The 18,568-nt window shown below is 46.9% G+C and overlaps 2 protein-coding genes across 2 annotated transcripts in view; one reads left to right on the forward strand and one right to left on the reverse strand.

The window, feature by feature from the left end:
• PGM2L1 (phosphoglucomutase 2 like 1) overlaps positions 1–18,568 on the forward strand; it is a 212,749-nt gene that overhangs the window by 104,126 nt on the left and 90,055 nt on the right. The window lies entirely within an intron of this gene.
• LOC308668035 (maestro heat-like repeat-containing protein family member 7) overlaps positions 6,210–18,568 on the reverse strand; it is a gene marked incomplete at both ends in the record, with an annotated part of 38,928 nt that continues 26,569 nt past the window's right edge. The window contains 10 exons of the mRNA XM_081327695.1: positions 6,210–6,487; positions 8,782–8,847; positions 9,440–9,539; positions 9,778–9,900; positions 10,422–10,577; positions 13,687–13,851; positions 14,537–14,677; positions 15,808–15,922; positions 16,473–16,610; positions 18,075–18,250. Coding sequence (XP_081183821.1) covers positions 6,210–6,487; positions 8,782–8,847; positions 9,440–9,539; positions 9,778–9,900; positions 10,422–10,577; positions 13,687–13,851; positions 14,537–14,677; positions 15,808–15,922; positions 16,473–16,610; positions 18,075–18,250 — 1,458 coding nt within the window. The remainder of the gene's footprint in view (positions 6,488–8,781; positions 8,848–9,439; positions 9,540–9,777; positions 9,901–10,421; positions 10,578–13,686; positions 13,852–14,536; positions 14,678–15,807; positions 15,923–16,472; positions 16,611–18,074; positions 18,251–18,568) is intronic.

Genomic DNA, 18,568 nt, shown 5'->3' on the forward strand with positions numbered 1-18,568 from the left:
TCTCTCTCTCTCTATCTATCTATGTCTATCTGTATCTATCTATCTATCTATCTATCTATCTATCTATCTCTGTCTGTCTGTCTATCTATCTATCTATCTATCTATCTATCTATCTATCTATCTATCTATCTATCTATCTATCTATGTCTATCTGTCTATTTATCTATTTATCTATCTATTTATCTATCTATCTATCTATCTATCTATCTATCTATCTATCTATCTATCTATGTCTATCTGTCTATCTGTCTATCTGTCTGTCTATCTATCTATCTATCTATCTATCTATCTATCTATCTATCTATCTATGTCTATCTGTCTATCTATCTATCTATCTATCTATCTATCTATCTATCTATCTATTATGTCTGTCTGTCTATCTATCTATCTATCTATCTAGGACAGGAAGGCCTGGAGGAATGTTGTCCATAGGGTCGCGATGGGTCGGACACGACTTCGCAGCTAACAACAACAACAATTTATCTATCTATCTATCTATCTATCTATCTATCTATCTATCTATCTATCTATCTATCTATCTATCTATCTGTTTGTATACATACCTTATTAAGGTTTTGCAGTCCTGGTTGCATCTGTTCTTCAGGAGGCTGCCTCTAGATAAAAGGAAAAAGAGAGAGAGAAATTATATACATATCTATCTATCTATCTATCTATCTATCTATCTATCTATCTATCTATCTATCTATCTATCTATCATCTATCTATCTATCTATCTATCTATCTATCTATCTATCTATGTCTATCTATCTATCTATCTATCTATCTATCTATCTATCTATCTATCTATCTATGTCTATCTGTCTATCTATCTATCTATCTATCTATCTATCTATCTATCTATCTATCTATCTATGTCTATCTATCTATGTCTATCTATCTATCTATCTATCTCTGTCTGTCTATCTATTTATCTATCTATCTATCTATCTATCTATCTATCTATCTATCTATCTCTGTCTGTCTGTCTATCTATCTATCTATCTATCTATCTATCTATCTATCTATCTATCTATCTATCTATGTCTATCTGTCTATCTGTCTATCTGTCTGTCTGTCTGTCTGTCTGTCTGTCTGTCTGTCTGTCTGTCTGTATACATACTTACATTTATGACCCAACTTGGTTTCATCAAAGACATATTACAGGTAAATCTAGACTTATCACCGGTTGCTTAGCAACTGTTCGAATTTACGGCAGCCCCCCCCCCCGAAAAGTGACCTACGACCTGGATTCAAAGTTCTGACATCACCCCCTCCCCCTGCAATCATGGGACCACATTTTGGGCGTTCAACAACAGGCTGGTGATCCTGTGACTGTGCTTCATAAGGTTTATCCATAAACCAGCCTTTGCTTCCTATCTCTAGTGAGCCATTTGGTCAGGGCCACAACTGAGTGCAAAATTGGCATTGCTAAGCTAGGCAAAATCGGTTTTGCCCCATTTTACGACTTTTCCTGCCACGGTTGTTAGGTGAATCACTTCAGTTGATAAGTTAGTAACCCAGTTATATATAGAACAGAGCTGGAAGGGGCCTTGGAGGCCTTCTAGTCCAGCCCCCTGCTCAAGCAGGAGAACCTATGCCATCTCAGACAATTGACTGTACAGCAGCCTCTTCTTAAAAACCTCCAGTGATGGAGCGCCCACGATTTCTGGTGGCCAGCTGTTCCACTGGTTAATTGTCCTCACTGTCAGGAAGTTTCTCCTCAGTTCTAGGTTGCTTCTCTCCTTGGTGAGTTTCCATCCGTGGCTTCTTGTCCTGCCTTCGGGGGCTTTGGAGAATACGTAGCTTGACTCCCTCTTCTTTGGGGCAGCCCCTGAGATACTGGAAGATTGATATTATGTCACCCCTTGTCCTTGTTTTCATTAAACAGAATAACAGAGTTGGAAGGGACCTGGGAGGTCTTCTAGTCCAGCCCCCCACTCAAGCAGGAGAAGCTATACCATCTCAGACAAGTGACTGTCCAGCCTCTTCTTAAAAGCCTCCAGTGATGGAGCGCCCACGATTTCTGGAGGCAACTTCTGTTCCACTGGTTAATTGTCCTCCCTGTCAGGAAGTTTCTCCTTAATTCCAGGTTGCTTCTCTCTTTGGTCAGATTCCAACCATTGTTTCTCGTCCTGCCCTCTGGTGCTTTGGAGAACAACGTGACCCCCTCCTCTTCTTTGGGGCAGCCCCTCAGATACTGGAACGCTGCTATCATGTCTCCCCTATTTCTTCTTTTCTTTAGACTAGCCAAACCCAAGTCCCATAGCCGTTCTTCGTACGTTTTGGTCTCCAGGCCTTGGATCATCTTAGTTGCTCTTCTCTGCACTTTTTCAGAGAAAAATTATTTTGTTAAGTGAATCTGGTTTTCCCACTGACTTTGCTTGTCAGAAGGTTGCAAAAAGGGAGTTACATGACCCCGGGGCATTGCGACCGTCGTATATATAGGAACCAGTCTTGATCACATGACTGTGGGGATGTGATAAGTGTGCAATGGGGTCAGATGTCCGTTTTCCAGTCTTGTTGTAACTTCAAATGGTCGCTAAACGAATGGTTGTAAGTTGAGGACTAGCCATATTGGCAGATAAAAATTCTAAGATGACAAATTTTTAACTACAGCTATTAAAAAAAAAAAGCTTGTAGCAAGCAAGTTGGGCTTTTTAAGTCGATTATGTAATGTTTATTCAATATCTTATTTATTGAGCTGTTTTTCACCGAGGGCCAAATTTTTATTATTATAATTGTAACTTAATTTGGGGCCTTTGGCTAGAAAACAGAATGGAGGGATTAATATTCATCTCGTAGCAAACAAATAAAAGATAAAAAGAGTTGTAAAGGTTTGTGGAGATTCTCATTCCTCCACAAACTTTTTTTTTCCCACAAGGCCACTGGATTTCCTTGTTTTTCTTTGGAGACATTTTGCTTCTTCTCCAAGAAGTTTCTTCAGCTCTGACTGGATGGTGGGGAATGGAAGGATTTATACTCCTTGCAGAAAACCTGGTCATTTGTATCCTTTTCGAGGGCCGTTGAGGCTACTTGGAGGTTTGTCTGTGTCCTCAGGGTCACCTGAGTGATGCAAACGGGTGTGGAGCCTTCTGGGGAACTGTGGAAAGGACTGTGTTGTAAACAGAGATAGGTGGTGTTGTATCCCTTCCCCAACATACGTGCACACTTTAAACCTGGGAATACACTAAGGCAGAAGCTTGTCCACCCCAAGGGAAAAACACCCAGACACAAACTGGGCAACGTGATACATGTAGTGCAGTGAGCCCTGTGCAGATCTGCACGTTGGGGAAATGAAACAGCCACTTCACAAGCGCCTGGCGGGCAACGTAGGAGAACAAAGCCATCCGGACCAGAGTCAGCGGTCCCTCTGCCTTTAAAAGGCAAAGGCCACATTTTTGAGGACAGCAAAGGCCACGTTCTGGACAGAGAGGACCGCTGGTTGGAAAGAGGGGTCAAAGAGGCCATCTGGGTCAAAATTGAGCAGCCCTCCCTCTCAACGGGGGAGGGGGAGGGGGGAGGGAATAGGAGATTATCCATCTCCAGTCTACAACGCGGTCCTTTCAGCGGTTCCAAGAAGGCTTCACACCCATTTGCACCACTCAGGTGACCCCGAGGACACAGACAAACCTCCAAGTGGCCTCAACGACTTGCTAAAAGGATGCAAACGACCAGCTGTCTGCAAGGAGTATAAATCCTTCCATTCCCCACCATCCGGGCATAGCTGAAGAAGCTTCTTGGAGGAGAAGCGAAACAGCTTTGAAGCAAAAGAAGAAAATCTAGTTGCCTCCTGAAAAAAACCACCTTTGGGGAAAAAGATTTGTAGCTTTTATAACCACTGAATGCTGTTCCTGGATTGGCCACACGAGGGCAGCAATGACTATTTCTTATTATTCTTCAGAGATATTTTTCTGTGTGTGTGTGTGTGTGTGTGTGTGTGTGTGTGTGTGTGTGTGTGTGTGTGTGTGTGCGCGCGCGCGCACGCGCTTGAAACTAATCTTACCATCATCAGTTCCTTGCTCTGCTCTCCGGAAGATTCCCAGTGGTTTTAATTCCCAAAAAAATTCCTGCGGTTCCCAGTTCTGTAGCAAAGAAGGGCAAGAATTGCATCACAGCTCCGAAAGCCCTCGCTCGTTGCAGCTATCAGTAGTCCTCACTTAACGACCAGCTGCTACTTATGACCTAGTTCCAAAGTTACGACCACTGCGATGCCCCTGGTGGTCATTTGCCCTTACAACCGACCACAGAGATGCTGCAGCTATTTGTCGATTGGCTGCATTGACCTCCGGTCACTTGGAAAATAATTCGAATAGAATAGGATAGGATAGGATAGGATAGGATAGGATAGGATAGAATAGAACAGAATAGAATAGAATAGAATAGAATAGAATAGGATAGAATAGGACAGAATACAATAGAATAGAAATACAGAATAGAAATACAGAATAGAATAGAATAGAATAGAATAGAATAGAATAGAATAGAATAGAATAGAATAGAATAGAATAGAATAGAATAGAATAGAATAGAATAGAATAGAATAGAAATACAGAATGGAAATACAGAATAGAATAGAATAGAATAGAATAGAATAGAATAGAATAGAATTACAGAATAGAATAGAATAGAATAGAAATACAGAATGGAAATACAGAATAGAATAGAATAGAATAGAATAGAATAGAATAGAATAGAATAGAATAGAATAGAATAGAATAGAATAGAATTACAGAATAGAATAGAATAGAATAGAAATACAGAATGGAAATACAGAATAGAATAGAATAGAATAGAATAGAATAGAGGAATAAAGAATAGAATAGAATAGAATAGAATAGAATAGAATAGAATAGAATAGAATAGAATAGAATAGAATAGAATAGAATAGAATAGAATAGAATAGAATATATGGAATAGAATAGAATAGAATAGAATAGAATAGAATAGAATAGAATAGAATAGAATAGAATAGAATAGAATAGAATTACAGAATAGAATAGAATAGAATAGAAATACAGAATAGAATAGAATAGAAATACAGAATGGAAATACAGAATAGAATAGAAATACAGAATAGAATAGAATAGAATAGAACAATAACTTTATTGTCACTTTGAGAGTACACTAATTGGCATATATGAAAATGAAATTTCTTTGCATTCAGCTCTCAGAGGGTCACTACCTATGATATTCACTACATAAATATGAGAAAAATAAATGAATACAGAATTATGCATATACCCACATATATTATATGACAGAGAAACGACCGTCTAATTCGGTTTATGGCAGCTGCTTCTGCAATCGCGTCACATGGTTGTCCGATCTGTTCTGCCCAGTGCTGCGGAAAGCTCCGTTTAACGACCTGCACATTCATTTAATGACCGCATCAGGGAAACAGGGGGCGAGGGAGTTGTTAAGCAAGGCTGTCTCACTTAATGGCCATCGCGACAGGTAGCTCTGGACCTACGGCCACAACGAAGCCCCCCAAATTTCCATGGTTAAGCAAGGCAGCTGTGAAGCGATTTAGGGCCTTTCTTGACACAGTTGTTAAGCGAATCACTTCGATTGTTAAGTGAACCGTGCGGTCGTTAAGCGAAACTTGCTTCCCCCCATTGACTTTGCTTGGTGGAAGTTGGCTGGGAAGCTTAAAAAGGGCGATCACACAATCCCGGGATGACGCAACCGTCATAAGTACATGCCAGTTGCCGAGCATCCAAAGTTTGATCACGCGGACGCCGCATTGCTCGTAAGTGTGAGAACTGCTGCCGAGTCGCTTTTCTCAGTTGTAACTTGGAACGGTCGTTGAACGAAAGGTTGCAAGTCGAGGACCTACCCGAACTGGGTCTGAGGCGGCTGCTTTCAATCGTCCAGATTTTTCCCGCCACTTTTCATTCTCGTCTCGTTCTTCGTTCCTCGCCCTCGTAAGTTGCTCCAAGTTGGGGCAGGGAGAAAAACGGACATTTTTACAAAGAGACGTAAAGGAGCGAGCACCTCTCACAGCATGGACACTGACCCGCGTTGCTGCAAAATTCGCCCCCGCCGGGGCTGCCTCTCAAATCTGGACGCAACCGCGGGACTGGACCACGTCCATCCGCCGGCTTTCCCGCGGGGATCCCTTCTGGACGGAAGGTTCCAGATCGGTTCTGGTGCAGCCCTCTTGGGGAATGGGGTGGTCTCCCTTCTGCCTCCCCCTCCCCGGGTGCGGCTCAAGTTTGGCGGGCGGCCCCCGACTGTCGCCTCCTGAGGTGGCTAGTGACGATGCGATGGGAGACGGGAGAGGATGGGTTCCAGCGATGGGTCAGGGCCGGATCCGGCACCTCCCAGTGTCCCTGGGAGAAAAGGCGCTCTTCCCTGTCCAGGCTGAAGTGGGTCTGGCTCCGAAGCGCGACGGAGGGGCCCCCGCAAGCCTCCTGCACCATCTGCATGGCTTCCATGGATGCCACCCGGACCGAAGGATCCGGATCGTGCTGCAGCTTGGAAAGGGCTGAAAGGGAGGAAATGGCGGAGGTCAGCCGCTGATGGAGAAGGGAGGGTGATGCCAGGGGCCCTGGGTGCTCTCTGAGCTGGGTGGTTTTCTTGCAGACGTTTCCTGGCCCAACTAGGGAACTTCATCAGTGCTAGTAGGGAGTGGGGTTTGTGGAGTAGAGGAGGAGGAGGAGGAGGAGGAGGAGGAAGACTGTGGGGTCCCTGGTGCTCTCTGAGCTGGGTGGTTTTCTTGCAGACGTTTCCTGGCCCAACTAGGGAACTTCATCAGTGCTAGAAGGGAGGAGGAGGAGGAGGAGGAGGAAGGACTGTGGGTTCCTTGATGCTCTCTGAGCTGTGTAGTTTTCTTGCAGACGTTTCATGACCCAACTAGGGAACATCATCAGTGCCAGAAGGGAGGAGGAAGAGGAGGAGGAGGAGGAGGACTGTGGGGTCCTGGGTGCTCTCTGAGCTGGGTGGTTTTCTTGCAGACATTTCATGGCCCAACTAGGTAATATCATCAGTGCCAGAAGGAAGTGGGGTTTGCAGAGAGGAGGAGGAGGAGGAGGAGGAATGTGGAATGTGGGGTCCTTGGTGCTCTCTGAGCTGGGTGGTTTCCTTGCAGACGTTTCATGGCCCAACTACGGAACATCATCACTGCTAGAAGGGGGTGGGGTGTTTGCAGGGAGGAGGAGGAGTTGGAGGAGGAGGAGGAGGAGGGGAATGATGAATGTGGGGTCCTTGGTGCTTCTTGAGCTGGGTGGTTTTCTGGCAGACGTTTCATGACCCAACTAGGCGACATCATCAATGTCACATAAATTGGGTAATGAAACACCTTCAAAAAAACCGCCTAGCTCAGAGAGCACCAAGGACCCTTCAGGTCAACCCTGAGCTACAAATATTCTCCTTTATGAGAAGTTGAAATTACCATACACGTAGTCCTCAACTTAGACCAGTTCATTTAGAGACAAGTCTAAGTTACAACGGCACTGAAAAAAGTGACTTAACGACTGTTTTTCCACACCTATGACTGTTGCAGCACCCCCTTGGTCACATCATCAAAATTCAGACACTGGGCAACTGACTCGTATTTATGACCGTTGTCCCCAGGGGTCACGTGATCCCTTTTTGCGACCCTCTGGCCAGCAAAATCATTGGGGGGAAACCGGGTTTGCTGAACAGCCGTATTACTAGCCTAGCAAATGCAATGTTCACTTAACAACTGTGGCAAGAAAAGCCATCAAATGGGGCCAAACCCACTTAAGAAATGTTTCGCTTAGCCACATAAAATTTGGACTCAGTTGTGGTTGTAACCTGAGGACAATCTGTAATGGACTGCAATTAAACAAAAAAGAATTGGAGACTCTGGAAAGAGTGCAGAGAAGAGCAACAAAGATGATCAGGGGACTGGAGGCTAAAACATATAAGGAACGGTGGCTGGAATTGGGTCTGTCTAGTTTAATGAAGAGAAGGATGAGGGGGGACAGGATAGGAGTCTTCCAGTATCTCAGGGGCTGCCCCAAAGAAGAGGCAGTCAAGCTATTCTCCAAAGCCCCTGAAGGCAGGACAAGGAGCAACGGATGGAAACCAATCAAGGAGAGAAGCAATCTAGAATATAAGGAGAAACTTCCTAACTGTTAGAACAATTGACCAGTTGACATTGCTCATAAAATGTGACAAAATTCACTTAACAAGCATCTCATTTAGCAACAGAAATTTTGGGCTCTAGCTGTGGTCATAAGTTGAGAACTACCTGTTTTCAGACTTGCAAGATTCGGTTAGTGTAACTGTATAATAACAAAAGCACAGTTGTTAAGTGAATCGCTCTGGTTGTTAAGTGAGTCACACGGTCATTAAGTGAATTGGGCTTTGCTGGCCATAAGGTCCCAAAAGGGGATCATGTGACTCCGGGGGAGGCTGCAACCGTCATAAATACCAGTCGATCGCCAAGCGTCCGAATTTTGATCACGTGACTGTGGAGATGCTGCAACGGCCATAAGTGTGAAACACGGTCCTAAGTCGCTTTTTTCACTGCCGTTGTAACTTGGAATGGTCACTAAACGAACAGTGGTGAGTCGCTTACTCTCTGTCGACAACAAATGCGTAATCTGGTTCCGTTCCTTTAAATCAGAATCACCCGGATTTAATAAGAGTCACCTTATCAAAGAAATTTGATAAGCAAATAAAAATAAATAAATCATTGAATTTCATTCCACGTGCACAAAATTCAGCCCCCCCGCCCCCTTCTCGATTCTCTGGGTCCTTCAAGATCCCAACAAGCCGTTAGCCAGGATGATCCCTGTTGCGGGTACTTACAGATGAATATCAAGTCCTTGTTCTCTTCAGTGATGGCCACAGGATCTGCACACTGAGCGACACAGCCTGCAAGACAGGGAGGGAACAGGGAAGGATCCCAGATGTTTGTGCCCACAGCTGGAAGATTTCTGATCTTGGTTTGTGGCCAAGACGAAGCAAGTCAGGGCTGTGCAGGCCGAACTAATATTTGGCCTTTAGTGGTGATTTGGGGTAAATCCAACACGGTACAGGCAAAATGGCCCAAGGTGGGTGGATTTCAACTCCCAGAATTCCCTAGGCAAAATGGCCCAAGGTGGGTGGATTTCAACTCCCAGAATTCCCTAGGCAAAATGGTTCGAGGCGGGTGGACTTCAACTCCCAGAATTCCCCAGGCAAAATGGTTCGAGGCGGGTGGACTTCAACTCCCAGAATTCCCCAGGCAAAATGGTTCGAGGAGGGTGGACTTCAACTCCCAGAATTCCCCAGGCAAAATGGTTCGAGGAGGGTGGACTTCAACTCCCAGAATTCCCCAGGTAAAATGGTTCGAGGCGGGTGGACTTCAACTCCCAGAATCCCCTGGGCAAAGTGGTTCAAGGCGGGTGGACTTCAACTCCCAGAATCCCCCGGGCAAAGTGGTTCAAGGCAGGTGGACTTCAACTCCCAGAATTCCCTAACTCACCAATAAAGATGGTCGCTGCTCTCCGGATGGAAACTTGGGGACACAGAAGATGATCCAGGCACTGGAGCAAGACGGCAGGGATGGTTTTTACCTTCCAGGACTATCAAAGGACACGAGAGAGAAAGGAAACAATGATTTCTCTCACCATCGAATCAGAATAACAGCGTTGGGAGGGACCTTGGAGGTCATCCAGTCCAACCCCCTGCTCAGACAGGAGACCTTATGCCATTCCAAAGAAATGGATGTCCGGTTTCTTCTTAAAAACCTCCAGAAACGGTCCCGAGCTACCCCTGTAGTAATAATGATAAAAAATAAATAAATGGAGGAAGCGTGCTCACAATTTGACGGCAGAGGCTCTCTGGAATCAGAGGGTGATCGTGCCAGGCTTTCTTGCTGCTGACCTTCTTCGGAAGGGACCAACCCAGAAAGCGGAAACACTTGAGAAGAGCATCCTGACAACCCTGTGGAGACAGGGACAAAAATCTGCAACCAGTTTTGCTCACCGTGCTACAAAAAAGATGTACAGACCTCAAGAAAAAAAGGGAGTTAATAACTGCTCTACAAACCTTTCAAGGGCTTATAGGGTTGGAAGGGACCTTGGAGGTCATCTAGTCCAACCCCCTGCTCAGGCAGGAAACCTTAGACCATTTCGGACAAATGGCTGTCCAATCTGTTCTTAAAAACCTCCGGTGTTGGAGCATTCACCGCTTCTAGTGGCAAGTTGTTCCACTGGTTAATTGTTCCAACTGTCAGGAAATTTCTCTCTTAGTTCCAGGTTGCTTCTCTCCTTGATTCATTTCCATCCTTTGCTCCTTGTCCTGCCTTCAGGGGCTTTGGAGAATGGCTTGACTCCCTCCTCTTTGGGGCAGCCCCTGAGATGCTGGAAGGCTGCTATCGTGTCCCCCCTGGTCCTTCCCTTCATTAGACTAGACATCTCCAATTCCTGCAGCCTTCCCCAACTCCGTTCCTCAACTCCGCTCACCTTCACAACATCTGGTTCCTCGTCCTGCAGGTGAAGCAACAGCGGGACCAGACTTTGATTGACCTGTTCCTGGATCAGATACTTCTCCTTCTTCTTCACCAAACTGGGCAGCTCGGCAAAGAGAACGATGGCGGAGCTGCGGACTTTAGTGTCTGCCTGCGAACAAGAACGCTCATCAGCAGCAGCCTGGAGTGTTATGATGTCGTGGCGTTTGCCATATATGGCATTACCTGGTCTGTAGCACGGGAGCAGACAAACCTATCCTCGTAACGACAAGCAAACACCAGCATCCTTGAGAATCAGACAACGCAACATCTTTGTGATACTTTAAGGCAGGGCTCTCCAAAGGTGGCAACTTTTAAGACTCGTGGACTTCAACTCCCAGAATTCCCAGAATTTGAGACTCATGGACTCCAATTCCCAGAATCCCCAGAATTTGAGAATCGTGGACTTCAAGTCCCAGAATCCCCAGAATTTGTGAATCATGGACTTGAATTCCCAGATTTCCCAGAATTTGCGACTTGTGGACTTCAACTCCCAGAATTCCCAGAATGTAAGACTCATGGACTTCAACTCCCAGAATTCCCAGAATTTGAGACTCATGGACTCCAATTCCCAGAATCCCTAGAATTTGTGACTTATGGACTTCAACTCCCAGAATTCCCAGATTTTGAGACTCGTGGACTTCAACTCCCAGAATTCCCAGAATGTGAGACTCACAGACTTCAACTCCCAGAATATCCAGAATTTGAGACTCGTGGATTTCAACTCCCAGAATTCCCAGAATTTGAGATTCGTGGACTTCAACTCCCAGAATCCCCAGAATGTGAGACTTACGGACTTCAACTCCCAGAATCCCCAGAATTTGAGAGTCGTGGATTTCAACTCCCAGAATTCCCAGAATTTGAGATTCGTGGACTTCAACTCCCAGAATTCCCAGAATTTGAGATTCGTGGACTTCAACTCCCAGAATTCCCAGAATGTGAGACTTGTGGACTTCAAGTCCCAGAATTCCCAGAATTTGAGAATCATGAACTTCAATTCCCAGAATCCCCAGAATTTGCGACTTGTGGACTTCAACTCCCAGAATTCCCAGATTTTGAGACTCGTGGACTTCAACTCCCAGAATTCCCAGAATGTGAGACTCGCAGACTTCAACTCCCAGAATTCCCAGAATGTGAGACTTGTGGACTTCAACTCCCAGAATTCCCAGAATTTGAGACTCATGGACTCCAATTCCCAGAATCCCCAGAATTTGAGAATCGTGGACTTCAAGTCCCAGAATCCCCAGAATTTGTGAATCATGGACTTGAATTCCCAGATTTCCCAGAATTTACGACTTGTGGACTTCAACTCCCAGAATTCCCAGAATGTAAGACTCATGGACTTCAACTCCCAGAATTCCCAGAATTTGAGACTCATGGACTCCAATTCCCAGAATCCCTAGAATTTGTGACTTATGGACTTCAACTCCCAGAATTCCCAGAATGTGAGACTTGTGGACTTCAAGTGCCAGAATTCCCAGAATTTGAGAATCATGAACTTCAATTCCCAGAATCCCCAGAATTTGCGACTTGTGGACTTCAACTCCCAGAATTCCCAGATTTTGAGACTCGTGGACTTCAACTCCCAGAATTCCCAGAATGTGAGACTCGCAGACTTCAACTCCCAGAATATCCAGAATTTGAGACTCGTGGATTTCAACTCCCAGAATTCCCAGAATTTGAGATTCGTGGACTTCAACTCCCAGAATCCCCAGAATGTGAGACTTACGGACTTCAACTCCCAGAATCCCCAGAATTTGAGAGTCGTGGATTTCAACTCCCAGAATTCCCAGAATTTGAGATTCGTGGACTTCAACTCCCAGAATTCCCAGAATTTGAGATTTGTGGACTTCAACTCCCAGAATTCCCAGAATTTGCGACTCATGGACTCCAATTCCCAGAATCCCTAGAATTTGTGACTTATGGACTTCAACTCCCAGAATTCCCAGAATGTGAGACTTGTGGACTTCAAGTCCCAGAATTCCCAGAATTTGAGAATCATGAACTTCAATTCCCAGAATCCCCAGAATTTGCGACTTGTGGACTTCAACTCCCAGAATTCCCAGATTTTGAGACTCGTGGACTTCAACTCCCAGAATTCCCAGAATGTGAGACTCGCAGACTTCAACTCCCAGAATATCCAGAATTTGAGACTCGTGGATTTCAACTCCCAGAATTCCAGGAATTTGAGATTCGTGGACTTCAACTCTCAGAATCCCCAGAATGTGAGACTTACAGACTTCAACTCCCAGAATCCCCAGAATTTGAGAGTCATGGATTTCAACTCCCAGAATTCCCAGAATTTGAGATTCGTGGACTTCAACTCCCAGAATTCCCAGAATTTGAGATTCGTGGACTTCAACTCCCAGAATTTCCAGAATTTCAGACTCGTGGAATTCAACTCCCAGAATTTCCAGAATTTCAGACTCGTGGACTTCAACTCCCAGAATTCCCTAGAACTGAAGTCTACAAGTCTTAAAGTTGCCAAGTTTGGAGACCTGTTTTTAGGGAAGCGGTCATTCCCACCCCAACCTCTGCTGGATGTTCTCCAGGAGGTGTCTTTTTAGTTGAAAATCTGATTTCTGTTGTTCTGGTTCTAAATATTGATTCAATCTATTGTGCATCTGGGTCTTATGGTGGTTTGTTGACCTGTGTCTCCTTTTGTAGTGGCTGGTATGGGAGAGGAGACCAAGGAGACCCAAACGCAGGAGAAGACCTCAGAGGACCCAAGGAACCACAGAAATGTGGAGAGGACAGTGTTTTTCAGCCTTGACCGCTAAGATGGAATGACTTCAACTACCCGAATTTAAGACTTGTTGACTTCAACTCACCTAACTCTCTAGCCAACATGGCTAGCTGAGGAATTCTGGGAACTGGTCGACAAGTCTTAAAGTGGCCAGGGTGGACTTCAACTCCCAGAATTCCCCAGCCAGCAAAGCTGGATTTAAGGAGAAACTTCCTGACAGTGAGAACAAGTAACCAGTGGAACAGCTTTTGCTTCCAGATGTTGTGGGTTCTCCATCAATGGAGACTTTTAAGAAGACTGGACAGCCACTGGAATGGTACAGGATCTCCTGCTTGAGCAGGAGGTTGGGCTAGAAGATCTCTGAGGGCCCTCCCAGCTCTGCACTGATTGATTGAGTTGAAGTCCACCCCTTGTGGCCAAGGTTGAGAAAGACAGCGAGAAGGTCTTCAGAATCCACCTGGGCGAACCATCTTACAGCGCTAAACAACGGAAGGAGCTTCTCTGCCAGAGTTACGACGTCACTCCTCTGCATGAACCTCAGGACATTTTGGAGGGCGGTGATGGCTTCCATGATGACACCGTTGTCCGTTTCCTCCAGGCTGCCCAAGAGGGTGGGCATCAAGGCTTTGACGTCCTCCACCTGCAAAGAGGATGCGCCCATCGTTGTCCGTGCCTTATTGATGGATTTACCTGTCAAATTATCTATCCTCATCTGACTCTCCAAATGACTTTCTCATCTTTGAGAAAACACCTAAATAACTTAGCCAGCCCTGGGTGGATCTACCGCTAGTCCTTGTCTTACGACCGCAAGTCAGCCCAAAATTTCTGTTGCTAAGCAAGACCATTGTTAGATGCGTTTCGCCCCATTTTAGGACCTTTCTTCTCACGGTTATTAAGCGACCCGCTGCAACTGTGAAGCGAGTTGCTTCCCCATTGACTTTGCTCGTGAGAAGGTCGCAAAAGGGGATCACGCGAAGCCGGGACCATTGCAACCGTCGTAAGCATGAGTCAGTTGCCCAAGTGTCTCCGTTTTGAAGACGGGGGAATGCTGCAACGGTTGTTAAGTGTGAAAAACAAGTCATCAGTTGCTTTTTTCACATTGTTATGGAGAGGTTGGGTAGGCTAGGAGAAACATCTCAAGAGCTTCTGACAGCTCAATTTTTTGGGAGGGGACATCCTTCCTCAAGTCTTAGATCTACAGCGAAGACTAACTTGTGAATGTGGGCCGAAGAGTCTTTGGCAGAAAAACCAGATTATGGGTCCATAATCTGGAACGGAAAGACCCCTCCCAACAATTGGAGGTCACTTCTCAGCTGCTTCCTCACCTTGTCTGGGTGGATGGCCAGGATGCCAAGAGCTCGTAGGGCCAGAGAACGAACATCTGGGCTGGGGTTTTGGGTCCATTCCTCGAGGCTCTCAAAGATCTGTTCGGTGGGAAACCGATCGACGTCTTGGTGGTGAAGTAGCTGGAGATCAAGGTGAGAATCCATCACGAGAGGCCGAAGGGGTGAGAAAGAGGATCAAGTTCCTCAAGGGAAAAGAGCAACTGGAGGACGGGCGGGGGTTCATAGTTGTCAAGAGGAGAGGGGTGTCTTCCCGCGGTTTGAATTTATTTTGGTGGCCTCAGGTGGGAGGACGTCTTCTCAAAGCCAAGAAGCCATCAGAAGAAATTGTCTTTTTGGTCTTTGGGGCTGAAATAACCCTTTGGAGGAGGACCGAGTTGGGATTGGGTGAGGGAGAGAGAAAAATCATGAAAGAGGAGAGTCAACTGCAAGAAGAGTAGAACATTCAGGCATGTTCTGGAGATCTTTTTTTCATCACCCTAGGCCAGGGGTGGGCAACCTTGGCTCTTTTATAACTTGTGGACTTCAACTCCCAGAATTCCTGAGCCAGCCATGCTGAGGGGAAAGGGAGAGCTTTCCAAGCTGAGCCATGCTGGCTCCGGAATGCTGGGAGTTGAAGTCCACCAGTCATGAAGGGGCCAAAGTTTCCCCCATGCTGGCTGAGGAATTCTGGGAGTTGAAGTCCACGAGTCATGAAGGGGCCAAATTTCCCCTATGCTGGCTCAGGAATGCTGGGACTTGAAGTCCACGAGTCATGAAGGGGCCAAAGTTTCCCCCATGCTGGCTGAGGAATTCTGGGAGTTGAAGTCCACGAGTCATGAAGGGGCCAAATTTCCCCTATGCTGGCTCAGGAATGCTGGGACTTGAAGTCCACGAGTCATGAAGGGGCCAAGGTTTCCGCCATGCTGGCTCAGGAATTCTGGGAGTTGAAGTCCACAAGTCACGAAGGGGCCATAGTTCCCCAATGCTGGCTCAGGAATTCTGGGAGTTGAAGTCCACCAGTCACGAAGGGGCCATAGTTCCCCCATGCTGGCTCAGGAATTCTGGGAGTTGAAGTCCGCCAGTCCTAAAAGAGCCAAGGTTGCGTACTCCTACCCTAGACCGGGGGTGGACTTCAACTTCAGGTTGAGTGAATAAACATCAAGTTTATTTTTGCCAGCTGAATTGAACCAGCTGTGTATTTGTTCTGATCTGAATAGTGAGGTTGATTGTGAGAAGATCTGTGCGCGGTGCAAACTAAACCTGCTCCTTACCTCGACAAAGACCGCAATGATTGTCGGTTTGTGCATTTCGCTGCCTTTGCTGAAGAGAGAGAATAGCAAATCCAGGACCCTGATAATCTCTGGGCAGCAAAAATGGAGCATGGCTCTGAAAAACACAAAAGATCCATTAACAGTTTGCGGTTGTTACGTGAATCGCTGTGGTTGTTAAGTTAGTAACAATGTTGTTAAGTGGATCTGGCTTCCCCCATTGACTTTGCTTGCCAGGAGGTTGCAAAAGCAGATCATGTGACTCGGCACACGGCCAGCATCGTAAATATGAACCAGTCGTCAAGCCTTCGGATTTGGATCACGCGGCCACGGGGAGGCTGCAACGGTCGTAACTGTGAAACACTGGTCCCAAGTTCCTTTTTTAGAGTGCTGTGGCAACTCTGGAATGTCACTAAGCGAGCTGTCGTAAGTTGAGGACTACCTGTATTTATCCACTCGCTTCTGCATGCTTTCGAGCTGCTAGGTTAGGTGGGCAGGAGCTGAGGTGAGGACGGGAGCTCACCCGTTCTCAGCGCGCTCAGGGCTCAAACTCGGATTGCTCAGCTGCCGTGCCACCCCACAGACAAAAGGGCGAAGGCGATTTCCACTTTCTGAGTTGAAGAACCCAACGGTCTTTTGGGGGGGTGTTGGGGGGGTGGCAGGCTCACCTGGCCAGGAGGGTGCTTCCCTGGAGGAGTTCCCGGCCACTTTGCAGCATCAACCAGCCGCGCGTCTTCTCCATGAACGTCACCTCGTACCGGCATCCGATCCGGATGAGCAGCATCTTGATGGCCTCCACAGCAAAACTGAAGGGGCAGAGGACGACTCGCTCAGGGCTGCTCTTCCTCACACAGGTAGTTCCTCGACTTACAACGGTGGATTTTAGTGACCGTTCAACGTTCGGCACTGAGGTTCGTATAGCGGCCGCTCAAAGTTACAACGGCACTAAAAAAAAAGTGACTTATGACCGTCAGGAGATTTACTGTTGTGTTTCCTCGCCAGCCCATGGATCCGGCAGCTGAGTCTGAGGAGGCGAAGGAGGAGGAGGAGGAGGAGGGTCCTGGAGGGACATCAGAGTCAGAGGAAGGCTCTGAGGAGCTCCAAGACTCACAGTTGGATGGGGAGCCCGGCCCCTCTACTCGCCCTCAGGCTGAGACACAGCTGTGCTGGGAGTCTGAGTTGGACAGCGATGAAGCACAGCTGGGACAAATCCAGGATGCACGAAAGCGCCGGCAAGAGAAGCGAGTAGGACAGAGGAAGGCAATGGGGCGGCTCCAAAGGCAAAGGAGAAGGCCTTAGGAAGCCAGGCCTGGGCTGAATTATAAAAGGGAAGGTGTGGGAAGTGCTGGTTGCCGAAGACCGCCATTTGTGTTGAGGATGGAGTTTCTGCGGACTGGGTTTGTTTGCCTTGGGCATTGACTCAGGTCTGTGAGAATAAAAGGGGTTTTGGTTTTTCCCTGCCTGCTTGATTGGAAGAGGGGTTTCCCCTTGCGAGCATAACCAGGACTCACCTAGGCTGGGACATTTACATCCGGATGCTTGGCAATGAATTGACTCATATTTACAACAGTCGCAGTGTCTCCGAGGATCATGTGATCCCTTTTTGCGACCTTCAGACAAGCAATGTAAAGAAGGGGGGGGGGAAGATGATTCACTTAACAACCGTGCAACTAACTGAGCAACAGCAGTGGTTCGCTTAACGGTGGTAAGAAAAGGCGTCAAACGGGGTATAAAATTCACTCAGCAACCTTCCTACTTGGCAATCGTAAATTTTGGGCTTGGTTGCGGTCGTTAAGTCTAGGACTACCTCGACTTACCACCACAACCCGAGCCCAAGATTTCCGTCGCTCAGAGAGACGGTTGTTCAAATGTGGTTTTGGCCCGTTTGACAACCTTTCTCGCCACGGTCGTTAAATGAATCACCACGGTTGTTCAGTTAGCCACACGGTCGTTAAGCGAATCTGGCTCCCCCCTTTGACTTGGCTTGTCAGAAGGTTGCAAAAGGGGATCACGTGAGACACAGCCCCGGGATGCTGCGACCGTCATAACTATGAATCGGTTGCCAAGTGTCCGAATTTTGATCACGTGACCACGAGGGAACGCTGCAAACGGTCGCAAATGTGAAAAACGATCCTAAGTCATTTCCCCCCCCACTGCTGTTGTAACTTCCAACGGTCGCTAAACAAGTCGTTGTAAGTCAAGGACTACTCGTAACGCAAGAAAGGTTGGGAGCGGGGATGGGGAGATGAGGATGCCCTAGGAAGTGGCACCTGACTTGACCTTTGACCTGCCCACACTGCTGGAGGAAGTCCACGTCGGGCAGGGCATCTCTCTGACTGCCAAAATGAAGCTCCACGAGCAAAGTCACCAAGAGTTCCGGAAAAAGGCCTCGGATGGTGTCCCTGGATTCCAGGACGGAGATCACCTCGTAGAGAGCCTGGGTTAACTGGATGGGGGACGGGGGAGAAGGAAAGCAGGATGGCATTCCCTCAGAATAGGAGCTGGAAGGGACCTTGGAGGTCATCTAGTCCAGCCCCCTGCTCAAGCAGGAGAACCTATGGCATCTCAGACAAGTGACTGTCTACTTTCTTTTTAAAAGCCTCCAGGGATGGAGAAGGAAGGAAGGAAGGAAGGAAGGAAGGAAGGAAGGAAGGAAGGAAGGAAGGAAGGAAGGAAGGAAGGAAGGAAGGAAGGAAGGAAGGAAGGAAGGATAACAGAATAATCAGAGCTGGAAGGGACCTTGGAGGTCATCTAGTCCAGCCCC

The sequence above is a fragment of the Vipera berus genome (genome assembly GCF_964194415.1).
Source record: "Vipera berus genome assembly, chromosome: 4".
NCBI classification, from domain to species: Eukaryota; Metazoa; Chordata; class Lepidosauria; order Squamata; family Viperidae; genus Vipera; species Vipera berus.